The following is a 25297-nucleotide window of genomic DNA, read 5'->3' on the forward strand; positions in this document are numbered from 1 at the left end:
TACTTCAGTTTTGGAAGATACCACAAATTTGGGTATCGATCCGACACCAAGTACTTAAAAGGTCATACATTAGTCACATTTAAAGTTATCCTGTGTCCAAGGACGTATTTCTTGAGTTTATAAACAATAAAAAAAAAAAAAAATTGTGATGTAAAAAATACCGATGTAGTCATTGTATTATCGACTAGATACGGCTCTTGTTACTGTCAATATCTGTGTAGATTCACCCATTTGTGTACATTCAGGAGCGCTAAATTGCTGTTAGCGGTTAGCTATTGTATCCTCCTGCGGTGTGTACTGAAGCATGTTTAGATATTCATCATCCTGCAGTGATGATACTTGTAAGAAACTCACTTCAATTGTCACCATGGAGGCGATGATTAGTGATTAAGAAGTAGCTAAAACACTGCCGACGGTCGTTAGCCGCTAGCTAGCCATGTTTAAAAAGCACCTCTTGGTGAGCGGCGGTACAGTGTTTATAGCTTGACATTTATCGTTAGTTTTTAAGCCAAAATGCGTCTGTTCTCCATTTTCTGTCTCCACACTGTTTCTGCTTGTAAGAAGTCTGTGCGTGTGCGTTGCCAAACATGCCTCTTTGCTCCTAAAAACGGCAATGTAACGATGGCGTGCTGTCATGATCGTAAAAAAAAAAAAAAAATGTACAGGTATTTTTCAGTGGCAGTATAGTACCGTTTTTAATTCATTACTACCGCGGTACTTTATTAGTACCGGTATACCGTACAACCCTACTTCCTGCGTTGCTCGGTTACCAAAGAGTGAGTGGTTCTGTTCATGCAACCAACCTTGCTTTGCAACTTTGCTTTCTTCCATGGAAGAAAACAAAATTGAAGGTTCTATCGAACACATTTCTTTATTGATAGATTACGGTATATATTGATATCGTTTTATCGCCCAGCCCTGAGCAAAACCCGTAGGGGGCGTGACCCACGTAGGCAGCAGATGTCGTACCCGGAGCAGCAGGTCTCCCTCAGATAGTCCTGTGGTTTCCAAAGTGTCCCCATTGGACTTCTTAGCTGCAGGAAAGGCTGGCCCGGTGCTGTTCTTGAGCGTAGCTGAGGGAGAGCGAGAAAGAGAGAGGGTTAACCACACACAACGTAAACAAATGAAAACGAGCGGAGATGTTTGACTGGTGGCGTAGCTCGTGCGATTATCTCATCCAGTCTTAAGAGCGCTTCAAAAATGTGCCTCGGCTTGTTTGAGACAAAAAGGCGAGTTGGTGTCATAATCCCTTCTTTCATGGCACGGCCTGAGAGCTAAAGGAGGAGGAGGAGAGGAGGATGTAACAAGACACTTTACTGCTGCCACAAGACAAAGCACCGCGCACACTTAAACTACATCGGCTCCAAACGTCCTCGGGGAGATCTTTTATTGTGCGTGGAGTCCGACGGCGAGTCTGCAATATTGACTTTGGCGTCTGGTGCCAGCGTTGTGTAAGAGCGCCACGGCTGTGGGCGGAGCTGCTTATCCGAGGCCTGTTTGGAACAAGGAAACATCCTTGGTGTTTGTCGGCAGTGTGCAACATCTTAAAAGTCATTCCGGGATTTGCAAACAGCTAAAATGATGTACAAAGCAAACTATAACCTGCTGGCCAAGAATGTACAACAATTCTTCTCAACAAAAGAGGAGAAATATAACCTTAGAGGAAAATGTAATTTAAAACATTTGTATGCTCGTACAACACTTAAAACCTCTAGCATATCCGTATGTGGAATTAAATTATGGAATGGATTAACCAAACAAATCAAACAAAGCACCAATATGATTCAGTTTAAGAGAATGTTCAAACTACAAGTGTTCACAAAGTACACAGAACAATAATTATGATGAACATCTTGAACCCTTTTTTTTTTTTTAGATAAAGATTATTTATGTGTGGCCCTGCGATGAGGTGGCGACTTGTCCAGGGTGTACCCCGCCTACTCCCCGAATGCAGCTGAGATAGGCTCCAGCGACGCCCCGCGAACCCAAAAGGGACAAGCGGTAGAAAATGGATGGATTATTTATGTATTTAATATTTGTTTACTTACTATGGTATATTATTTATTTATTATTAATTCATTCACTCTTCTGTTACAGAGAACAAGGAAATGGGATACAATTGCTATGGTATGAAAAGGGGTAGGATTAAATTAGCTCAGCTTCTTCCTACTCTTTTCCGGATGTGCTGTAATGAAACAGCTGGAAATATGTGATGCATTACACGTATGTTCCAAATAAACTGAAACTGAACTGAACTGAACTGGTGGCTAAATTATTATGTATTATAGGAGGGCCATGGAAGAACACACAAGCTTTTGGTGTAGATCAAGGGAGTCCAAATTACGGCACAGAAGCTAAAAACAGCCCGCCGGCGAGACAGCACAAGTTCAATAAACAATTTGACCGGGAGCGGCATATCCATAACATATATAAATAACCAGTAGTCTAATTGCTGCCATTTTGTGGACATCTGGTGACTAACGAAACTAACTCTGCCTTTCAAGTCAATGAAGTACAGCATTTACTTATATGACCCAATCCAAACAACCTTCCCTAGTCACACGGTGAATACTTCTTTTTTTTTTACCAGTACAAAAATTTGATGAACATGGTCCCACATAACACAACATACTGATTGAACTTTGTAGATATTATAAAAAAATGTCCAATCAACATAAAAAATCTAAATCCCATTTAAATCCATTACAAGGGATGATGGGATGCAAAACACTCTCTCCACAATTATCCATGTTTGCCGCTATTTAGCGGCGTTATATTTCTGATTGATGAAACAACTTTAAGGAGGTCGTAAACAAGGTAAGAGTTGAACTTTCACATACTCTTAATAACCACTTATAATAATTATAAATTATATATCCATTATATAATTAGTAATCATATATGTATAGGCTTTATATATATATATATATATATATATATTTTTTTTTTTTACATACATCCATACATACATGTATGTACTGTATGTACATATATACGTATATACACGCACACACACATATATATATATATATATATATATATATATATATATATATATATATATATATATATATATATATATACAGTGTAGATATATACAGTATGTATATACATATACACAGTGTAGATATATATACATACACATACATAAAAACACACATATACATCCATATATATATACACACACACACATATACATACACATATATATATACAAACCCTGTTACCATATGAGTTGGGAAATTGTGTTAGATGTAAATATAAACGGAATACAATGATTTGCAAATCATTTTCACCCCATATTCAGTTGAATATGCTACAAAGACAACATATTTGATGTTTAAACTGTTAAACTTTTTTTTTTGTTGCAAATAATCATTAACTTTAGAATTTGATGCCAGCAACACGTGACAAAGAAGTTGGGAAAGGTGGCAATAAATACTGATAATGTTGAGGAATGCTCATCAAACACTTATTTGGAACATCCCACAGGTGAACGGGAGAATTGGGAACAGGTGGGTGCCATGATTGGGTATAAAAGTAGATTACATGAAATGTTCAGTCATTCACAAACAAGGATGGGGCGAGGGTCACCACTTTGTCAACAAATGCGTGAGCAAATTGTTGAACAGTTTAAGAAAAACCTTTCTCAACCAGCTATTGCAAGGAATTTGGGGATTTCACCATCTACGGTCCGTAATATCATCAAAGGTTTCAAAGAATCTGGAGAAATCACTGCACGTAATCAGCTAAGCCCGTGACCTTCCATCCCTCAGGCTGTACTGCATCAACAAGCGACATCAGTGTGTAAAGGATATCACCACATGGGCTCAGGAACACTTCAGAAACCCACTGTCAGAAACTACAGTTGGTCGCTACATCTGTAAGTGCAAGTTAAAACTCTCCTATGCAAGGCGAAAACCGTTTATCAACAACACCCAGAAACACCGTCGGCTTCGCTGGGCCTGAGCTCATCTAGGATGGACTGATACAAAGTGGAAAAGTGTTCTGTGGTCTGACGAGTCCACATTTCAAATTGTTTTTGGAAACTGTGGACGTTGTGTCCTCCGGACCAAAGAGGAAAAGAACCATCCGGATTGTTATAGGCGCAAAGTTGAAAAGCCAGCATCTGTGATGCTATGTGGGTGTATTAGTGCCCAAGACATGGGTAACTTACACATCTGTGAAGGTGCCATTAATGCTGAAAAGTACATACAGGTTTTGGAGCAACATATGTTGCCATCCAAGCAACGTTACCATGGACGCCCCTGCTTATTTCAGCAAGACAATGCCAATCCACGTGTTACATCAACGTGGCTTCATAGTAAAAGAGTGCGGGTACTAGACTGGCCTGCTTGTAGTCCAGACCTGTCTCCCATTGAAAATGTGTGGCGCATTATGTAGCCTAAAATACCACAACGAAAATCATATCATTGTAGTAAATTATGCAAATTGCTCGATTATGTCATGGTGACCACGCCCATAGCCACACCCCCACCGCCAAAGGTATCTTGGCAGTTTATGGGAAACACTACATTCATAATGAATTTACCCTATTTTGACAGCATAGTACACCATAGTATGTGCAAGTGTCATCATTCATAATGAATTTACCCTATTTTGACAGCATAGTACACCATAGTATCCGCAAACGTACTTCATTCATTATGATTTTACCCTATCAGCATAGTACACCATAGTTTGCGCAAACATACTTTATTCATAATGAATTTACCTATTTTGACAGCATAGTACACCATAATATGCGCAAACGTACTTCATTCATAATGAATTTAGCCTATTTTGACAGCATAGTACACCATAGTATGTGCAAACATACTTCATTCATAATGTATTTAGCCTATTTTGACAGCATAGTACACCATAGTATCCGCAAACGTACTTCATTCATTATGATTTTACCCTATCAGCATAGTACACTATTGTATGTGCAAACGTACTTCATTCATAATGAATTTAGCCTATTTTGACAGCATAGTACACCATTGTATGTGCAAACGTACTTCATTCATAATGAATTTAGCCTATTTTGACAGCATAGTACACCATAGTATGTGCAAGCATGCTTGATATTGCATGGAGGTGCTTTCAAAGACCACAAAGTGTGTGTTTGGCACAGTAAGTCCATGCTTTCTTGTTGTCGTCTCATTGACAAACACAAACACCGTCTTCCTTCCCCGCCTCCGCCTTTGTGTTTTCCGTCGTAAGCAATAGCGAAACTTCCTTCATGTGGTCGGCGGCGACGGGAACATCCCAGGAAGTGGCCTCTCCCAAACGACGGACCGTCCAGTCCGGTGACGCCAGCTCCTTTTCGGAGCGTGTGCAACTGCGACTCGGCCTAGCGATGATGTCATCAGAACAAAGTAGGACTATATCACTCCCGCTGGTTCAGTTTTGAACAAAACCCCTCCACAAAGTCTTATTCCGTATCTGGAAAACCCACCAAGAATCCCTCTACTGTTTTTTTCCCCTGCACTCAGACCTCGCGTGAGTAAGTGGGCCTCTCTGGGGCCTCCTGTTTGTTTTCATTCGACTCTTGCTTCCCCGGCACTGAACTCGCTCCCTTCCATCTTTTTCCATTATTAACCGCCTGACAGTTTCTGGTGCTGCTCCGTGCACGGCCAACAGGAATTCCTGTGAGATGGACTCGATGCCTCGTGGATCTTTGCCAGCATCTTTCACGGACATTCTTCAGGGGGGAGGGATGATTTTAATAGATCATTTCCTGCTTTTTCTTGTACATTAGGAAGCGCACCAAAGTGGCAACAAGTACTGCAGACTTCTTTTTAATCGCCTCCTCAGGAGTAAAGCACTAGAAAAGTGGTTCTCAAAACTTTTGTCACCACCTCAGAAAACACTTTAAAATACAGTCACCTAGCAGGCGTAAGTACTCATTAAAAACATAGCATCATTTTTATTTAACAAGTACCGTAAATTCCATACTATAAGCCGCTATTTTTTTTTCTACGCTTTGAACCCTGCGACTTATAAAACTGTGCGGCTAATTTGTGGAAAGCCATAATGCAAATAGTTTAAAAACAAGCAAAAACACTGACTAGGTGTGTTATTGTTTGTGCTACGGCGCCATCTTTTGGACAAGTTCGTTCACTGCTGCTTAGACTGAGCTTTCAACCGGAAGTCGAAGTGCCGATCAGTCTTCAAGCTGTCCATAGCGTGACGACTCAAAAGGAGTCTTCATTCATTATTTCAAGCAACTATTGTACGTTTTACAACATAACTAAAACAATTCTTACTTACTAAACTGTCTGTAGAAGCGTTTTCATGCATATTTGTACAGTACCTGCTATCGTAATGTAATCAAGCGAGCATTCTTAGCATTAGCTAATATGCTAACATGTATACAAGTGTCTGTTGGTATTATTACCTTTGTATTGTTTCAGTTTCGTAAATTCACCAAAACGTCACCGTGGAGTTATTGAGTCCGTTTAGTTGATTGGAGAGCTAGCTTCCGCAGCTAGTGGGTCTGCATCAAAGAACGAGGGAGCCATTTTGATATTTTTTGTTTTCAATAACAGGCTAATCCAATGTAAACATGCTAATAAGCTTATCTATGAAACTGAGTATTATTATTATCATGCGTACCGAATCCGGTACGTTTTTGGCATCGACCAAATCCGCCGGTCTTACCTGGCAAAACCCAACAGTATCATCTTACTGTACCTGGGTTTCCCGGTCCCACCTTGGCACTTGGCCATCACTCCAGCAGCACTGAGAGCGGACTCAGCCAAACTACCTATAGGTAATGTTGCAAATTTCAATGCTAAAATAAGGCTCCACTTTTACAAAAATGCAAATGCTAATTAGGGGTGTAAAAACAAAACATTAGATTTTCGAATGAATCACGATTCTTACTTGTAACGATTCTTAGTCGTTAAAAAAAAAAAATTATAATTCTGTCCTGTCCAGCCATTCAGACAAATCATATAGTTGATGTAGATGATCATATTTGCTGTACATATTTACTTTAGAAAAGAGAAGTGTGGGATACTTCTCTTTTTGTCTTATTTGTATTCGACATTGTTAAATGTTTGGGTAGAATTGTATTAAAAAGTTATTAAAAAGTATGGATTTGGAATCGAGAATCGTTTTGAATCGAATCATTACCCCCAAGAATCGAATCGAATCGTGCGGTGCCCAAAGACTCACAGCTAATGCTAATATACGTTGGCTTTGCTACTGATTAGCATTAGCGATTTTACATGGCGATTTCCGCACATCCAAGTTTGTTAATGAATACTACAACTAAGTTGCGTGTTGCAATCAAACAGCTGGTGCGTAATAAGTACAACACTTACAGTATTAACACATGTACTATGATTTTACGATAAAAAAAAACTATTATGTATTAACACATACAAAAGTTCTGCAAATTGGTACAGTTGAGTATCAATATCGATTTCCAGGTACCGGGAATCGGTACCGTATTGGTTCATATGTGAACGGTACCCATCCATATTCATAATATGCATCTGCTCCAAAAATTAATCTATTTATTATTATTCTTCCATAGCGTCATTCATCCGATTGATCCCGTTCAAGTGTCAAAATGTTCAGCACTTTCAGGACATGCAGGCTCATCCAGTAAACGTTCTGTAATAAAATCATAATTTTCATGTTGTTTTGCCCTTTATTCTTTCGATTACTCTGCCCACATTTTTGAACTAATTCAAACCATTTCTCCATTAAAACATTTGTCTTGATTACGACAATAAAACTTGGTATTTTTTCTAACCCCAAAAATTCCCAGTTTTTACAGTTTACATGATTTTCCAAAATATTGGACAATATAATTGGTACTCCAAAGACATGCACCTGGGGATAGGTTGATTGGCAACACTAAATGGTCCCTAGTGTGTGAATGTTGTCTGTCTATCTGTGTTGGCCCTGCGATGAGGTGGCGACTTGTCCAGGGTGTACCCCGCCTTCCGCCCGATTGTAGCGGAGATAGGCTCCAGCACCCCCCGCGACCCCGAAGGGAATAAGTGGTAGAAAATGGATGGATGGATAATTGGTACTCTCCCACCATTCTCACTTACGGTTGCCATTTTTTTTTCGCCTAAAAATAACCTTGAACGCAAGTAGATATTCCACACTATCATAAATATATATATGTTGTAGTAAAGCAACATTTATTCAGTCTGAAATTAGCAAAAAAGCAATACTTTCGCTGCAACAAACAAGAATAAAAAATACAAAAATTAGGGGATTTTTATTTGAACTAAGCAAACTTATCTGTCAATAGAACAAGAAAATTTGGCTTGTCAAGACTTTCCAAAACAAGTAAAATTAGTTAACCTCAGTGAACCCAAAAATACTTTAAAATAAGTATATTCTCACTAATGACAACTGTACTACTATATGAGTATGTATTTTCTATTGTTTCATTGAAAATAAAACAGCAAAGTTCATTGGCTGTCATCTGTTTTAATATGAGACACAATTGTATCAAAGTTATGATTTTTTTTTCATGCTTGAAATAAGAAATTATTACTTTAAAAAAGTAGTTTTATACTTGTGAGTGTTGATGACACAGCTTTGCAACAGTTGATATTCTAGTTTCAAGCATGTTTTACTCAATATAGGTCATACAATCTCAGCAAGAAGCTGTAATATCTTACTGAGATCATTTAGGACCAAAACCCTTAAAACAAGTAAAACACTCTAACATAAAATCTGCTTAGTGAGAAGAATTATCTTATCAGACAGAAAATAAGCAAATATCACCCTTATTTGAGATATTTCATCTTACTTAGATTTCAGTTTATGCAGTGTAGTCTTTTGTTTCGCCCTATAAAGTGTTAATACTGTAAATGTTGTACAAATTACGCACCAGCTGTTGATTGCAACACGCAACTTAGTTGTAGTATTCATTAAGAAATTTGGATGTGTTGAAATCGCCATGTAAAATCGCTAATGCTAATCGGTAGCAAAGCCAACGTATATTAGCATTAGCTGTAAGTCTTTGGGCACCGCACGATTTGATTCGATTCTTGAGGGTAATGATTCGATGATTTTTTTTTTTCCAAATATTTTTATTGAATTTTGCAGACAATACAGCATGATGGATCATGGCAACAGCAAGTTTAAGTATCTGCACATTTTTCAATATGTAACATACTAAACCCCATCCCTTACAATACCCACCCACTTAATTCCCAAGGTAATTGTCGCCTAGTGCCCACAACAAATATAGACACACATGAATATATATATATGCAAACTTAGCTTCAAGTATTCTGTAGTATTCTTCAGCGGTCAGTTCTGTCTAAGTTGTGTTACTCGAATCGCTTGGGGTGATGTCAAGCTTGTCCCTAATAAGGTCCAGGAGGGGGCCCCAAGTTTTATGGAAAGATGCCACAGATCCTTTCTGCGAGAACCGAAGCTTCTCTAATTGCAGACACCGCAAGACATCTTGTATCCAACTGTTATGGCTCGGCGGAGACGCAAGCTTCCATTTAAAAAGAATTGTACGCCTAGCCAGCAGAGTCGTTAACGCAATGACATGACGAGCGGCTGCAGGTAAACCGTCCACCTGCGGAACGCCAAAAAGGGCAGTCAGCGGGCTAGGTGTTATTGTCCTATCAAGGGCCTGCCTGACAGTGTCAAAAATAGCTGACCAAAAACTTGAGAGTTTTGGGCACGTCCAGAACATATGCAAATGGTTAGCTGGGGATTGTCTACAGCGGTTACAAGCGTCGCTATGGTTGGGGTATATTTTAGCCAGTCTAGCATTAGTGAAATGTGCTTTATGTAGTATCTTACATTGTATTAGGCCATGCCTAGCGCATATAGATGATGAATGCACCAGCCTCAAAGCTTCTCTCCACCGCCCGTCAGGTATAGGTGCCCCAAGGTCATGCTCCCAGGATTCTCTGGCAGGTGAAGTGTTAAGTGGATTAAGAAGGCCGATTTCATTATATATTACAGATATCAAACGTCGTTTGTCAGAGTCAAAGGACAGAAACCGATAAATTTCTGCTTCTGGGGGGCGGTTGGGAAAATGAGGAATTTTTTTTTAAATAAAATGCCTTATTTGAAGGTATCGAAAGAAATGTGTAATAGGTATATTGTATCTTGTTGACAGAGAAGCGAAGGAAGAGAACACTCCATCGTGGTACAGGTCGTTGAGAATTTTAAGGCCGTTAGTCGACCAGGTGCGAAACGCGGAATCAGAGCAGGCAGGGATAAAGGCGGGATTGTTCAAAATCGGAGCACCGCTGGAAGCTTTGTGCAGGCCATGATGTTTCCTAAATTGAGTCCAAATTTGAATAGTATTTTTAACAACTGGGTTTAGGGAAGTCCCCAATGAACATAAGGGTAGCTGTGAGCAAATCACCGCGTGCAGGGAACCATTAGACGATGCCACCTCTATGTGAGCCCAAGGTGGACAGGCGGCTGGGGAGTCGCAGCGGACCCAGTACAGAAGTTTATTAATATTGCAGGCCCAAAAATAATTTCTAAAGTTTGGAAGTGCTAGATCACCCTCCGTAAAATCCATACTTTTTAATAAAATTCTACCCAAACATTTAATAAGGTCAAATACAAATAAGACAAAAAGAGAAGTATCCCACACTTCTTTTTTCTAAAGTAAATCTGTACAGCAAATGTGATCGTCCACATTAACAATATGATTTGTCTGAATGGCTGGACAAGACAGAAAAAAAAGTTGTTTTTTTAAATAATTTTTTTAAAATTTATTTGATTAAGAATCGTTACAAAAGAGAATCGCGATTCATTCGAAAATCTAATGTTTTGTTTTTACACCCCTAATTAGCATTAGCATTTTTGGAAAAGTGGAACCTTATTTTGGCATTGAAAATTGCAACATTACCTATAGGTAGTTTGGCTGAGTCCGCTCTCAGTGCTGCTGGAGTGATGGCAGTTTGGCTGAGAGGATAACACACATGCTTTTTTACCCCCACTGCTGTGTGTTTGAAGGTACCAAAAAAACAGATATTTCTTTAAAAAATGTTTACATCTATGAGTCATATAGAGCTTTGGCTGAATGGATAACATATCTATTTTTTAACCAAAAAAATTCCCAGTTTCTACAGATTTTATGATTGGACAATATAATTGGTACTCCTCCCACCATTCTCACTTACAGTTCCCCTTTTACATCTATGAGTTTTATACTTTAATTCCAACTATAATGACCAACATTCATCATTTCTATATTCTTAGTACGTTTCAGTACATTCAACCCTTTTCAAAATTCTAATAATTCCTATAATCAAACTATTTCTATATTTACACCATTTTCTACAGAAATTGTATTTTTAAGTGATAAAATACGACGAGAAAATTCCTGCGGAAATTTTGATGGGCCTGCTATCTGTGCCCTGGACCTCTGGCCGGGGGTCGCCAGAAGCCGCCGTGCTTTTAAGATGGTGCCGAGTGTCAGAATCCGTGAGTTTTAGGTGTAACTGTACAAAAAGAGCTACAGAGCTAGCCTAAAATGTTAGCATGCTTACATTAAAATGCTAACATTTAGCATGTGTGCTAATGATTGCATGCTAACAATTAGCATGTCTCACATTTCAAGTAACACGCCTGTATGGTGTTGCGGAAATACAGAAAAAAGTGTAAAATTAGATGAAAAAGTTAGCATGCTTAAGTTAGCCTGCTAACGTTAGCACACTAACAGTTAACAGCTGTCACATACCAAGTTATATGACTCTAGGATAAACGGTTGCAAAATTAGCTCAGAAAGCTAGCACTTTAATGCACATGCTAACGGTTAGTATGTGTCACATACCAAGTTATATGACTGTAAGGTGTATGGCTGTGTAATTAGAGAAAAAAACGTAAAGTTAGCTAAAAAGTTAGCACTTTAATGTTAGTGTGCTAGCATGCTAAAGTTAGCACGCTAACAGTTAACAAGTGTTACGTACCCAAGTTATATGACTCTGGGGTAAGCGGTTGCAAAATTAGCTAAAAAAGCTAGCACTTTAATGTTAGCATGCTAGCATGCTAACATAAACATGCCTACAGTTAGCATGTTTCAAATACCAAGTTATGACTGTAAGGTGCATGGTTGCGGAATTAGACCAAAAAAAAAAAACTTAAAATTAGCGGGGGGAAAGTTAGCACTTTAATGTTAGCATGCTAGCATCCTAACGTTAGCACGCTAACAGTTAACATGTGTCACATTCTAAGTCAGTGGTTCTTAACCTTGTTGGAGGTACCGAACCCCAACAGTTTCATATGCGCATTCACCGAACCCTTCTTTAGTGAAAAATAAAATGTTGTTTTTTTTTCAAATTCAAGACAAAGTTATATGTTTTTGGTATGGGGAACATATTCTAAGTAAAAAATACTTAATTTAGAGTTTTTTGGACACTAGGGGAACATATTCTAAGTAACAAAGACTTAATTTAGAGTTATTTGGTTAGGGTTAGGGCCAGGGTTAGGGTTATAATAAGTACTTAATAATGACTAGTTAAGAGCCAATATGTTACTAATTTGCATGTTAATAAGCAACTAATTAATGGTGAATATGTTCCCCATGCTAAAGTGTTACCATGTTTTTTTACTGGTGCACAAAATGAACCGTGCATGAACATCACCTTGTTCAAACAACAAAACCAACACAGTGCATAAACTCACAACAAATTACACACCTGCAAATCAGTGTGACTTCCGTAATACGCCGATAGGGAGAAGTTTTTATTTACACGATGAGTCGGGTGTTTTTTGACCTCCGCCGAACCCCTGAGCCCGACTCACCGAACCCCTAGGGTTCGATCGAACCCAGGTTAAGAACCACTGTTCTAAGGTGTATGGCTGCGGGGGGAAAAGTGTAATATTAGATGGAAACGTTGCCATGCTAATGTTAGCATACTAGCATGCTAACGTTAAGAGGCTAGCACATGACTGGGTAAGAAGAAATACCAAAGTGCAGTATTTGTTGGTGTAGACAGAAAGTAGCAAAAAAGCTAGCATAAATAATAATGAGAATATCCATTGACTTAAATAGTTTTGGTTTGCAAATCAAGTAGGTCCACTTGCGGCGGTTCCGACAGAAACATTTTTCAAAAAATCCAAGATAGGTATGCTCATAAATTACACAGCCGTTTTTGCTACATGCTGCAAAAGCTAATCTTCTTCCTGTAGCTTCAATGTCTTTTTTGTTGTTTTTTTTGTAATCGGACACCGGGAGAGGCCCCTTTTTCTTCTGCTGCGGCTTCTTTTTTGCAGAAGACAAGCCATGATGGGATTGGGGGAAAAAAAGAGAAAAAAAAGAACTAGGACTAACTCTCTTGACTGCGTTTACGCCACAGCGACCGGGGAAACGCGGCAATATTTTGTCTTTGCGGGCTTTGAAAGGTTTCAAGTAAAGACCACACCATCTCTGGGCACATTAGACTATTGTGTTCCAATCGCTCGCCGTTTTGGATACCACATGTTATCAAGGAATACTGTGCAAAACACGGCACATTGCACACGCTGTTCTTGTGCAAACTTGCCATGATCAAATAGCAGCAGAGTACGCCAGTGTTTTTCAACCTTTTTTGAGCCAAGGCACATTATTTGCGTTGAAAAAATGCGGAGGCACACCACCAGCAGAAATCATTAAAAAACGAAATTCAGTTGACAGTAAAAAGTCGTTGTCGCATCTGTTGGATATGAATTTAAACCATAACCAAGCATGCATCAATATAGCTCTTGTCTCAAAGTAGGTGTACTGTCTCCACCTGTCACATCACGCCGTGACTTATTTGGAGTTTTTTGAAGTTCTTGTCTTGCGTTCCTATTTTAATGGCTTTTTCTCTTTTTTTGGTATTTTCCTGTAGCAGTTTCATGTCTTCCTTTGAGCGATATTTCCCGCATCTACTTAGTTTTTATCCTTCTTCGTGGGGACATTGCCATGTCATGTTCTGATGTACTTTGTGGACGCCATCTTTGCTCCACAGTAAGTCTTTGCTGTCGTCCAGCATTCTGTTTTTGTTTACTTTGTAGCCAGTTCAGTTTTAGTTTCGTTCTGCATAGCCTTCCCTAAGCTTCAAAGCCTTTTCTTAGGGGCACTCACCTTTTGTTTATTTTTTGTTTAAGCATTAGATACCTTTTTACCTGCACCCTGCCTCCCCCTGTTTCCGACATCTACAAAGCAATTAGCTACCTGCTGCCACCTACTGATATGGAAGAGTATTACACGGTTACTCTGCCGAGCTCTAGACAGCACCGACACTCAACAACAACACTCAACAACATCATTTGCAGACTATAATTACTGGTTTGCAAAAAATATTTTTTACCCCAAATAGGTGAAATTAGATAATCTCCCACGGCACACCAGACAGTATCTCACGGCACACTAGTGTGCCGCGGCACAGTGGTTGAAAAACACTGGAGTATGCGACGGTGGGTCCGGCTTAGATTTTGCCTCGTTCCTAACTTGAAGCGTGACTGAAGAACGCACTACCGACCTGATAAGCCCCAAAGAAACAGAGATGATGCGGTATTATCTGCTCACAGATGCTACCTGGAGGCTGTTTGAGCACACCTAGATGGGAGCCCCATTTGACAAAAAAAAAGAAGAAAAAAAAGAGGATAACCGACCAAAAAAGAGGAACAAAGTGCTGCCACGCAAGACAATGTTGAAAATCCATCGATCCATCCATTTTCTACCGCTTGTCCCTTTTGGGGTCGCGGTGTTGAGTAGTCCTGAGTTCAATCCCGGGCTCGGGATCTTTCTGTGTGGAGTTTGCATGTTCTCCCTGTGACTGCGTGGGTTCCGGCTGTGACTGCGTGGACTCCGGCTTCCTCCCACCTCCAAAGACATGCACCTGGGGATAGGTTGATTGGCAACACTAAATTGGCCCTAGTGTGTGAATGTGAGTGTGAATGTTGTCCGTCTATCTGTGTTGGCCCTGTGATGAGGTGGCGACTTGTCCAGGGTGTACCCCGCCTTCCGCCCAAATGCAGCTGAGACAGGCTCCAGCACCCCCCCCGACTCCGAACGGGACAAGCGGTAGAAAATGGATGGATGGATGGTTCAAGTCGGTCAAAAAAAGTTCTTAGTTTAAAATTGTTTTTAATTTTTTTTCTGGCAAATTGACGCACTTAAAATAATTTCTGTTACAGACTAAAAAAAAACATGTTAACTAAGTATATTATCTATATTTATTTTGTATTTGTTTCTGTCATGTTATGCAGAGGTGTACTTTATAGACAAATTACACTATTTGTCTATTGGGAAGTATCCAGTAACAAACGTGTCCGCACCATTCACATCAATAATTATTGTGACCACTTAGGTCTCGCCGAAAAAACTATTTAACACTCCGCTTCAACTTAAAGACAGCACAAGTCAGTCCTTCTGAAAGAGTGGTGTGGGCGTGTGACCCCGGGTAACATGCTTTATCAGTATCATGCAATGTCAGGCTTCAAACGCCGCTTGGAAAAGCTGTGCACTACAAAATGTGCTCGTTGTAGTCATTAATCTGGACTTCCTTAAAAAATTAAAGATTATTTAAAAAAATTATAAAATCAGCACAAATTGTTTGATTCATTTTTGTTTTGCATGCCTTAGTGTTTTGTATATTGTGCTCCTTAGTTAATGTTGTTGATCATTAGGAATGTATTATTATTTATTGAGTTTATTTTATTTTATTTGGTTCAAGTCGGTCAAAAAAAGTTCTTAGTTTAAAAAAGGGCTCCAATTTTGGCGTTGAAAAGTAGTATTATTATTAGCAGTCCGATATTATCGGCCGATGAATGCTTTAAAATGTAATATTGGAAATGATCGGTATCGGTTTCAAAATGATCGGTATCGGTTTCAAAAAGTAAAATTTATGACTTTTTAAAACGCCGCTGTGTACACGGACGTAGGGAGAAGTACAGAGCGCCAATAAACCTTAAAGGCACTGCCTTTGCGTGCCAGCCCAGTCACATAATATCTATGGCTTTTCACACACACAAGTGAATGCAAGTCATACTTGGTCAACAGCCATACAGGTCACACAGAGGGTTGCCGTATAAACAACTTTAACACTGTTACAAATATGCGGCACACTGTGAACCCACACCAAACAAGAATGACAATTTCGGGAGAACATCCGCACCGTAACACAACATAAACACCACAGAACAAATACCCAGAACCCCTTGCAGCACTAACTCTTCCGGGACGCTACAATATACACCCCCCGCTACCCCCTAACCCCCCTCTCACCCCCACCTTAACCCCGCCCACCTCAACCTCCTCATGCTCTCCCTGAGAGAGCATGAGGATGCATGTCCCAAATTCCAAGCTGCTGTTTTGAGGCATGTTAAAAAAAATAATGCACTTTGTAACTTCAATAATAAATATGGCAGTACCATGTTGGCATTTTTTTTCCATAACTTGAGTTGATTTATTTTGGAAAACCTTGTTACATTGTTTAATGCATCCAGCGGGGCATCACAAGTGAAGTGAAGTGAATTATATTTATATAGCGCTTTTCTCTAGTGACTCAAAGCGCTTTTACATAGTGAAACCCAATATCTAAGTTACATTTAAACCAGTGTGGGTGGCGCTGGGAGCAGGTGGGTAAAGTGTCTTGCCCAAGGACACAACGGCAGTGACTAGGATGGCGGAAGCGGGAATCGAACCTGGAACCCTCAAGTTGCTGGCACGGCCACTCTACCAACCGAGCTGTACCGCCCAACAAAATTAGGCATAATAATGTGTTAATACACAACTGTATATATTGGTATCGGTTGATATCGGAATCGGTAATCAAGAGTTGGACAATATCGGAATATCGGCAAAAAAAGCCATTATCGGACATCTCTAATTATTATCTATATTTATTTCGTATTTGTTTCTGTAATGTTACACAGAGGTGTACTTTATCGACAAACTGCACTATTTGTTTATTAGCAAGTATCCAGTAACAAACGTGTCCGCACCATTCACATCAAGAATTAATGTGACCACTTAGGTCTCGCCAATAAACAATTTACCACTCCACTTCAACTTAAGGACAGCATAAGCCCATTCCAGACGGTTAAGTTAACAATAAATAGGTTAGTGTAATTAATACCTACCATTGTTCTCTGTTTGACTCATTTCACTTGATCAAACCTCTTCTTACATTCCATTCTACAAAATAATACAAGTATGTACGATGCCTGCTGATAGCGTATTGGATCAGAATCAGCCAACATCATGCAGAAGTGAAAAAGTTGAAACTCTACATAAAAAAACATGGCGGTTTTACGCATTTTTTTGTTGAAATTTGTTCTTCTAATGACTATTGGAATAATTGTGCCGTGATCTTGAGAGGGTTAGCGTGTTGTGTGTCACTGGGGTACGTCAACAAGCAGAAAGGACGACGACAGGGGGAGGAAGTGCAGTTGGAGAGCTGCCAGATTGGGAGAGCGAGAGTAGAAAGCATGCCGGCAATGCAAAGGGGGATACTATCTTGATTTGAAAACATTTAGTTCCAGTTGATCCTTCGCAGAGATTGCTGTTCTCACGCATATGAGCGAGGAGAGGGCAGCAAATAACAGCAGGCACCAGTCGGGTCGCTCAGTCCAGAAAGGTCCGGTCCTCTTTTAGGAGGTCTTTTGACAAATGGCACCGTTTTACTTCCATGGGTGGACGTATACACCCGTTTTTTTTAAATTTTATTTGTATTTGTGGTACTCATAGTACTCAAGGAACTGGACAGAACTTACCGTATTTTCCGGTGCACCGGTATATAAGCCGCAGCCACTACTATATTTTAGGAATTTTTTAACCCATACATAAGTTGCAGATATATACGTTGTGAAATGTGTTATTTACACACAAAGATTTGATAAATGTTTATTTACATACCTTAATTGTTTTCAAGTAGGGATGTCCGATAATATCTGACTGCTGATAAATGCTTTAAAATGTAATATCGGAAATGATCGGTATCGGTTTCAAAATTATCGGTATCAAAAAGTAAAATGTATGACTTTTTAAAACGCCGCTGTATACACGGACGTAGGAAGAAATACAGAGCGCCAATACACCTTGACGGCACTGCCTTTGCGTGCCGGCCCAATCACATAATATCTACGGCTTTTCACACACACAAGTGAATGCAAGGCATACTTGGTCAACAGCCATACAGGTCACACTGAGGGTAGCCGTATAAACAACTTTAACACTGTTACAAATATGCGCCACACTGTGAACCCACACCAAACAAGAATGACAAACACATTTCGGGAGAACATCCGCACCGTAACACAACATAAACACAACAGAACAAATACCCAGAACCCCTTGCAGCACTAACTCTTCCGGGACACTACAATATACACCCCACGCTACCCCCTACCCCCTCAAACCCCCCCCCCCCCCCCCCCACCCGCCCACCTCAACCTCCTAATGCTCTCTCAGGGAGAGTATGTCCCAAATTCCAAGCTGCTGTTTTGAGGCATGTTAAAAAAAATAATGCACTTTGTGACTTAAATAATAAATATGGCAGTGCCATGTTGGCACTTTTTTTCCATAACTTGAGTTGAAGTTGTTCTCTTATTTTGGAAAACCTTGTTACATTGTTTAATGCATCCAGCGGGGCATCACAACAAAATTAGGCATAATAATGTGTTAATTCCACAACTGTATGTATCGGTTGATATCGGTATCGGCAATTAAGAGTTGGACAATATCGGAATATCGGATATCGGCAAAAAAGCCAATATCGGACATCTCTATTTTCAAGCAATGTCTGTAACACGGCAGTAAAACGGCTGACCAAACAAAATAGAAGTCATCCAATCGCTGCGCAAGCTAGCTCTCCAATCAGCTAAACAGACTCAATAACTCCACAGTGACGTTTTGGAGAATTTACCGAGGAATTTGTGAAACTGAAACCACACAAAAAGAATGCCATCGTAAGTTAATAATACTAACACAGACACTCGTAAATGTGTTAGCATATTAGCTAATGCTGTCGACGCTACCTTGATTACATGATCAAGATCAGAGCCCGATGTCTCCTGGTTTTACTACATCTTGTAGTTTATAGGGTTAGGCGAAATAAGTGCTCAACTTCAGCCTAAACCCTTTCGGTCTATTAAACTGTCAATTTATGAATGTGAAACTGCTTGTTTATTTGGTTGACCACTGACCAAAGAAATAATAAAACTAACTAACTAACTAACTACGATAGCAGGTACAAATATGCATGCTAACACTCCTACAGACATCACACATGGGACGGTTTAGTGAGTAAGAATTGTTTTAGTTATATTGTAAAGCTTACAAACGTTGCCTGGAGTGGTGAATGAAGAATCCATACCGGTAAAAACGCTATGGATGGCTAGAAGACGGAACGACGCGTCCAATGAAAGCACTAAATGGAAGGACACTGCATCACTTGCAGTGAGCAAACTCGTCCAAAAGATGGCGCCATAGCACAAACAATAAAACACCTTTGTTTTCTTTATTTTACTTTTTATTGACATCCAGCATCAGACATCCCTATCCATTACATCATATTTGCATAGATCATACATTTATTGTCTGCCCTAAATGTCAAAATATTTTTTTTGTTTATATCCCAACGATGCCACCCCTCTCCCACCCCAAGAAAAAGAGAAAAACAGCCCAAAAAAAAAAAAAAAAAAAAAAAAAAAGTAATAATAATATTAACAAATAAATAAATGAATAATAAAAAATAAAAACAAATTAAAATAACATAAACAGATAGTAAACAAATACATAGAAAAAAACCCCACCTTTTCAGTGAATTTGTTTGTTCGTTATTTTCAAGAATGGCCGTCAGCGAAGAAATATCCAGTTTTTAGCTGCATGGTTCAAATCGTAGGGAAAAAAAAGCGGCTTAAAGTCTGGAATTTAGGGTATTTACAGAGAGTTTTGCGTTTCAATCGCCACTTTTGCCGCACTTCTTTTGTCGTATCTGGTGACACAAGCGCACCAAATGCTTCTTCTGAATCTCTTGTCTTCAAAACAAATCACCACAGTGGCTATTATAGTATGCTCTTCTCCACCGCTGACCGCACGCCGGGCAAACATGGCGACGGGTTGCGCCAGAATAAACGTGGACAAACACTGTACCACTAACACTGTTCTTCTCACGTTTCGAGCACTTTCGAACGTAAGGACGTGGTGTGATGACCCCCAGAAGTCAAATCCACATCAGAATAAATGCTGATTATGTCTGGTGGTGGAGGTGGCATGCGGCGACATCTGACCTTTGGATCAACACGCCGCTTTGTGTGCGCGTCACAAGCAATCAGGTTTCACCTCGACATCCGCGCAGAGGGGAAAAAATTCATCCAACGGTCAACGTGCGTCACTGGAGGGATTCTTATCAGTCACCCCCAACAATATCACTGTAGCTGTTAATGGCCGCCACAAATATATAAGAAATGCCTAAAAAAGTGTAAGAAAATAATGCAAAGTGCGAAAATGTAAACATAGAGAAACCTATTTTCTGCAGGTTTAGTGCCAGGAAGTTACAGTGCTCTAAAGCAGTGGTCCCCAACCACTGGGCCGCGGATTGGTACCGGGCCGCGGAAGAAATAAAAATAAAAAAATTTAAAAATTTTTTTTATTTTTTATTAAATCAACATAAAAAACACAATATATACATTATATATCATAATAGATCAATACAGTCTGCAGGGATACAGTCCGTAAGCACACATGATTGTATGTCTTTATGGGGGAAAAAAATAAAATAAAATAAAAAAAATTCACTCCCCCGGTCCGTGGGACAAATTTTCAAGCGTTGACCGGTCCCCAGCTACAAAAAGGTTGGGGACCACTGCTGTAAATTACCTTAGGGCTCACCCTTTAGAGCACAGCTGTAACTTCCTGGCACTAAACCTGCAGAAAATAGTTCTTCTCAGGTTTCTCTATGTTTACATTTTCACACCTTGGATTATTTTCTTACACTTTATTAAGCATTTCTTACATATTCTTTAATTTTAAGAGCCTATTGTTAAGTGTTCAATGTGATTTTCAAATTGTGTTTACATTGAGTGTTTTCCACGCTTGTGTTGACATTTCCTTTCTGCCTTGATAGCTGAGGGGATTAGAATCAAAGGAAGGTTACATTACAAATAGAAATGTTTACATTTCATATGTTTTTCTCCTTCTCCTTATTTTCCATAGGTCATAAAAATTATCAAAAATTATTAGGGGTACACAAAAAAAATCGAATCACATCCGAATCGTGATTCTTATTCATCCCGATTCGAGAGTGATTATTACCATAAATTCCGGACGTTAAGCCTACACTTTAAATCCCGCAGCTTAACAAACGGTGCTGCTAATTTATTGATTTTTCTTCGGCCATAATACAAATAGTTAAAAAAACAACAACACTGAATGGTGTTTTATTGTCTATGTCGCCATCTTTGCTCACTACAGATTCTGCAGTGTCTTTCCGTTCAGTGCTTTCAACCGGAAGTAGAAGTGCCATTCAGTTTTCTAACCATCCATAGCGTTTCTACTCATATGGATTCTTCAACACTCCAAGCGACATTTACTAAACCGTCCCATGTCTGATGTCTGTAGGAGGGTTTTCATGCATGTTTGTACATGCTATCATAATGTAATCAAGCTACAGTCGTTAGCATTAGCTAATATGCCAACACATTTACGAGTGTCTTTGTTATTATCTTTTAGTTTAGTAAATTCACTAAAAATGTATTGTGGAGTTCTCTGGTCTGTTTCGCTGATTGGAGAGCTAGCATTCGCAGCTAGTGGGTCCATGACGATGACTTCTGTTTTGTTTGATTAGCCGTTTTACTGCCGTGCTACAATTAAAGTATGTAAATAAACATTTACAAAATCGTATATAATGTATTAGGGTTATTTAAATAGATCTCATATGGATTCTTCATTCATCCCTCCAATCAACGTTTGTAAGTTTTACAATATAACTAAAACAATTTGTACCTAATAAACCGTCGCAAGTGTGATGTCTTTAGGAGTGTTTTCATGCATATTTGTACGTGCTATTGGAATGTAATCAAGCTAGTGTCGATAGCATTAGCTAATATGCTAACACAATGGCATTCTTTTTGTATTGTTTCAGTTTCACAACTTCCCAAATTCTTCAGTATATTCACTAAAACGTCAACGCGGTCTTATTGAGTCTGTTTAGCTGATTGGAGAGCTAGCTTCCGCAGCTAGTGGGTCCATGACCATGACTTCTGTTTTGTTTGATCAGCCGTTTTACTACCATGTTACAGACACTGTTTGGAAACAATTAACATAATTTACAGAATCTTTAAATAACTCATTCCACAACGTATATAACTGCAGCTTTCTCGTCCGGTGCGGCTAATACATGGGAAAAAATTTTTTTTCCCTAAAATCTAGAGGGTGCGGCTTATACACCGGTGCGCTCTATACTTCATAAAATACGGTATTTTTCAAAAATCGATTTAAAATGGAAACAAAATATATATTTCAATTTTTTTTTTTTATCTATTTAAAAAAATACATTTTTAGGCCATCTCCATGCAACCTTTTCTAACCTGTAAACTGTTTTGAAAATGTTTTATTATAATTATTACACCAGATAATACATTGCGAGACTCGGTTTGAATTGAGCCCAGGTGTCAAACTCAAGGCCCGGGGGCCAGTTCTGGCGCGCCATATCATTCTATGTGGGCCGCGAAAGCCTGGAAAAATATTTTTTTTACTAAATGCATTCGTTCTTTCAAATTTAACATAAAAAAAATGAATATTTTAAACTTTACTATTATCTGATCATGCCAATTATATTATTATATACTGTATTGCAAAACTATTTTTGTGAGATAAAAACAAATAGTTAAATAACTCCTTGTCACCTTTATTTATGATTTTAAAGCAAGTTATACATAAAAAAAAATCTAATAATCAAATGCATATGCATTGTGATTAATCACGATTAATCACAGGTTATTACCCGCATGCATAATGTAAATTAATTTTAAAAAGCGGCCCTCTGACAGCAGCCATTCCTGTGATGTGGCCCTCAATGAAAATTAGTTTGATACCTGTGGAATAGAGCAGTGGTCCCCAACCACCGGGCCGCAGCCGCACAAGAAATAAAAAAATTAAATTGTTTTTTTTTTTTTTTAAATTAAATCAACATAAAAAACACAATATATTCATTATATATCAATACAGTCTGCAGGGATACAGTCCGTAAGCACACATGATTGTATTTCTTTATGACAAAAAAAATAAAAAATAAAAAATAAAACCCATAACCCCCCCCCGGTCTGTGGGACACATTTTCAAGCGTTGACCGGTCCGCAAGTACAAAAAGGTTGGGGGCCACTGGAATAGAGTATCGTGTTGAATGGAGAACTGATTCTGAATCAGTCACCCCAGGAATCGGATCGAATCATTAGGTGCCCAAAGATTTCCGCCCCTACTAAATGATCGATATCGGGTGATACAAACCACTTCCCAACCACAGAAGCCACCAGTCAGGTCGTACAATTCAGAAGTCAACCGGTGTTTTCCAGAAAAAAGTCCCACTAATATAGAAAGCTCTTGTGCATGACATCATGCCAGATGTCAGCGTAGCTCACAGGACTTCAAAAGCATTAAATCTGTGTCTTTGCTTCGGCGGAACAATATTCCACGGACTTTTCAAAAGGACGTAAAACAAGAACTGAAAAGGAACGCTCCGCTGTGGTGAGAGCTGTGTTCCCGTAAGCGTTGGGGACATAGCTCTTGGGAGGCCCAAACCTCGGCAGCACGGGGGAATGGAAACAATGAGGACATGTTGAAAAGTGTCTCCGAGTGGTTACTGGCGTTCTCACGCCATCCTCGAGAATCGAGAGGATCCCCCGCTTGGAGAGAGGTCGGTCCGAGCGCCAAACAAGAGCGTGCAGACGGGCTCCTGGGAGCGGCCAGGACACAACAAGCCTCGGCCTGGTGCGGTGTGTTTGGGACTGGTGCGTACATGCTTCAGATATCCCAAACACTGGTGTCACCACATGGCTGTGATTGTGAACAGGCCCGGGATGTTTTCAATGGGACTTTTTTTTTTTTTTTGCACAAATATGTCAGCGTAGGCCAGCTTTTCCAAAAAGGTCAAGCTCAGCCTCGTAAAGTCACGCTACAAAGTCAACAACTGCCATAAATAGCTCGTAACACACTATCGCCTCTTTAAATATCCCGCCTTTGTTCTTTTTGTGTCTGAGGTTGTCGACATGTCCCCACACGAGCGCTGTTATGACCAGGAGAAGGCTGCCTCGGTGATCTCACACAACAAAGCCTTTGGCCAGACACTGTGTCTTCAACGCCACACATATAATCACTTTTGCAACATGGGGAAATGACAAAGTGCTGCTCGTTGGAAATCCTTTAGAGACCCAGGACCAATTGCCACTTGTTGGAAATAATTCAGGGACACAACTGCTAAAATAGCGTCGAAAAACACTATTTTTAAGGCTATGTCTACACTAAGCCGGGATAACCCCTTAAACGAATAATTATTTAGCCTAAGCCCCGTTTCAGCCACACTAAATCAGCCTTTAAAGGCCTACTGAAATGATTTTTTTTTATTTAAACGGGGATAGCAGATCTATTCTATGTGTCATACTTGATCATTTCGCGATATTGCCATATTTTTGCTGAAAGGATTTAGTATAGAACAACGACGATAAAGATTGCAACTTTTGGTATCTGATAAAAAAAAGGCTTGCCCCTACCGGAAGTAGCGTGACGTAGTCAGTTGAACATATACGCAAAGTTCCCTATTGTTTACAATGATGGCCGCATGAAGTGAGAGAGATTCGGACCGAGAAAGCGACAATTTCCCCATTAATTTGAGCGAGGATGAAAGATTTGTGGATGAGTAAAGTGCAAGTGAAGGACTAGTGGGGAGTTGAAGCTATTCATATGGAAGATGCTGTGAGAGCCGGGGGTGACCTGATATTCAGCTGGGAATGACTACAACAGTAAATAAACACAAGACATATATATACTCTATTAGCCACAACACAACCAGGCTTATATTTAATATGCCACAAATTAATCCTGCATAAAAACACCTGCGTGTTTGTTATGCTAGCTCCTAGCTCCATAGAACACGCCAATACAATTCAAACACCTGATCAACACACACAATCACTCAGCCCAAAAGACCGTTTACCTAACCCAAGGTTCATAAAGCTTATATATTTTTAAAAAGTTACGTACGTGACGCGCACATACGGTCAAGTTATCGAATGTTTAGCAGCCAAGGCTGCATACTCACGGTACCTGATATTCAGCTGGGAATGACTACAACAGTAAATAAACACA

General features: G+C 39.5%; 1 protein-coding gene across 2 annotated transcripts in view; it reads right to left on the reverse strand.

The window, feature by feature from the left end:
* The window catches only part of LOC133658958 (aryl hydrocarbon receptor-like), a 107819-nt gene that overhangs the window by 27149 nt on the left and 55373 nt on the right, over positions 1-25297 (reverse strand). For both annotated transcript variants that reach the window (XM_062061519.1, XM_062061518.1), the window contains exon 3: positions 970-1073. In XM_062061519.1, the coding sequence (XP_061917503.1) occupies positions 970-1073 (104 nt within the window). The remainder of the gene's footprint in view (positions 1-969; positions 1074-25297) is intronic.

Source organism: Entelurus aequoreus, linkage group LG10 (genome assembly GCF_033978785.1).
Source record: "Entelurus aequoreus isolate RoL-2023_Sb linkage group LG10, RoL_Eaeq_v1.1, whole genome shotgun sequence".
NCBI classification, from domain to species: Eukaryota; Metazoa; Chordata; class Actinopteri; order Syngnathiformes; family Syngnathidae; genus Entelurus; species Entelurus aequoreus.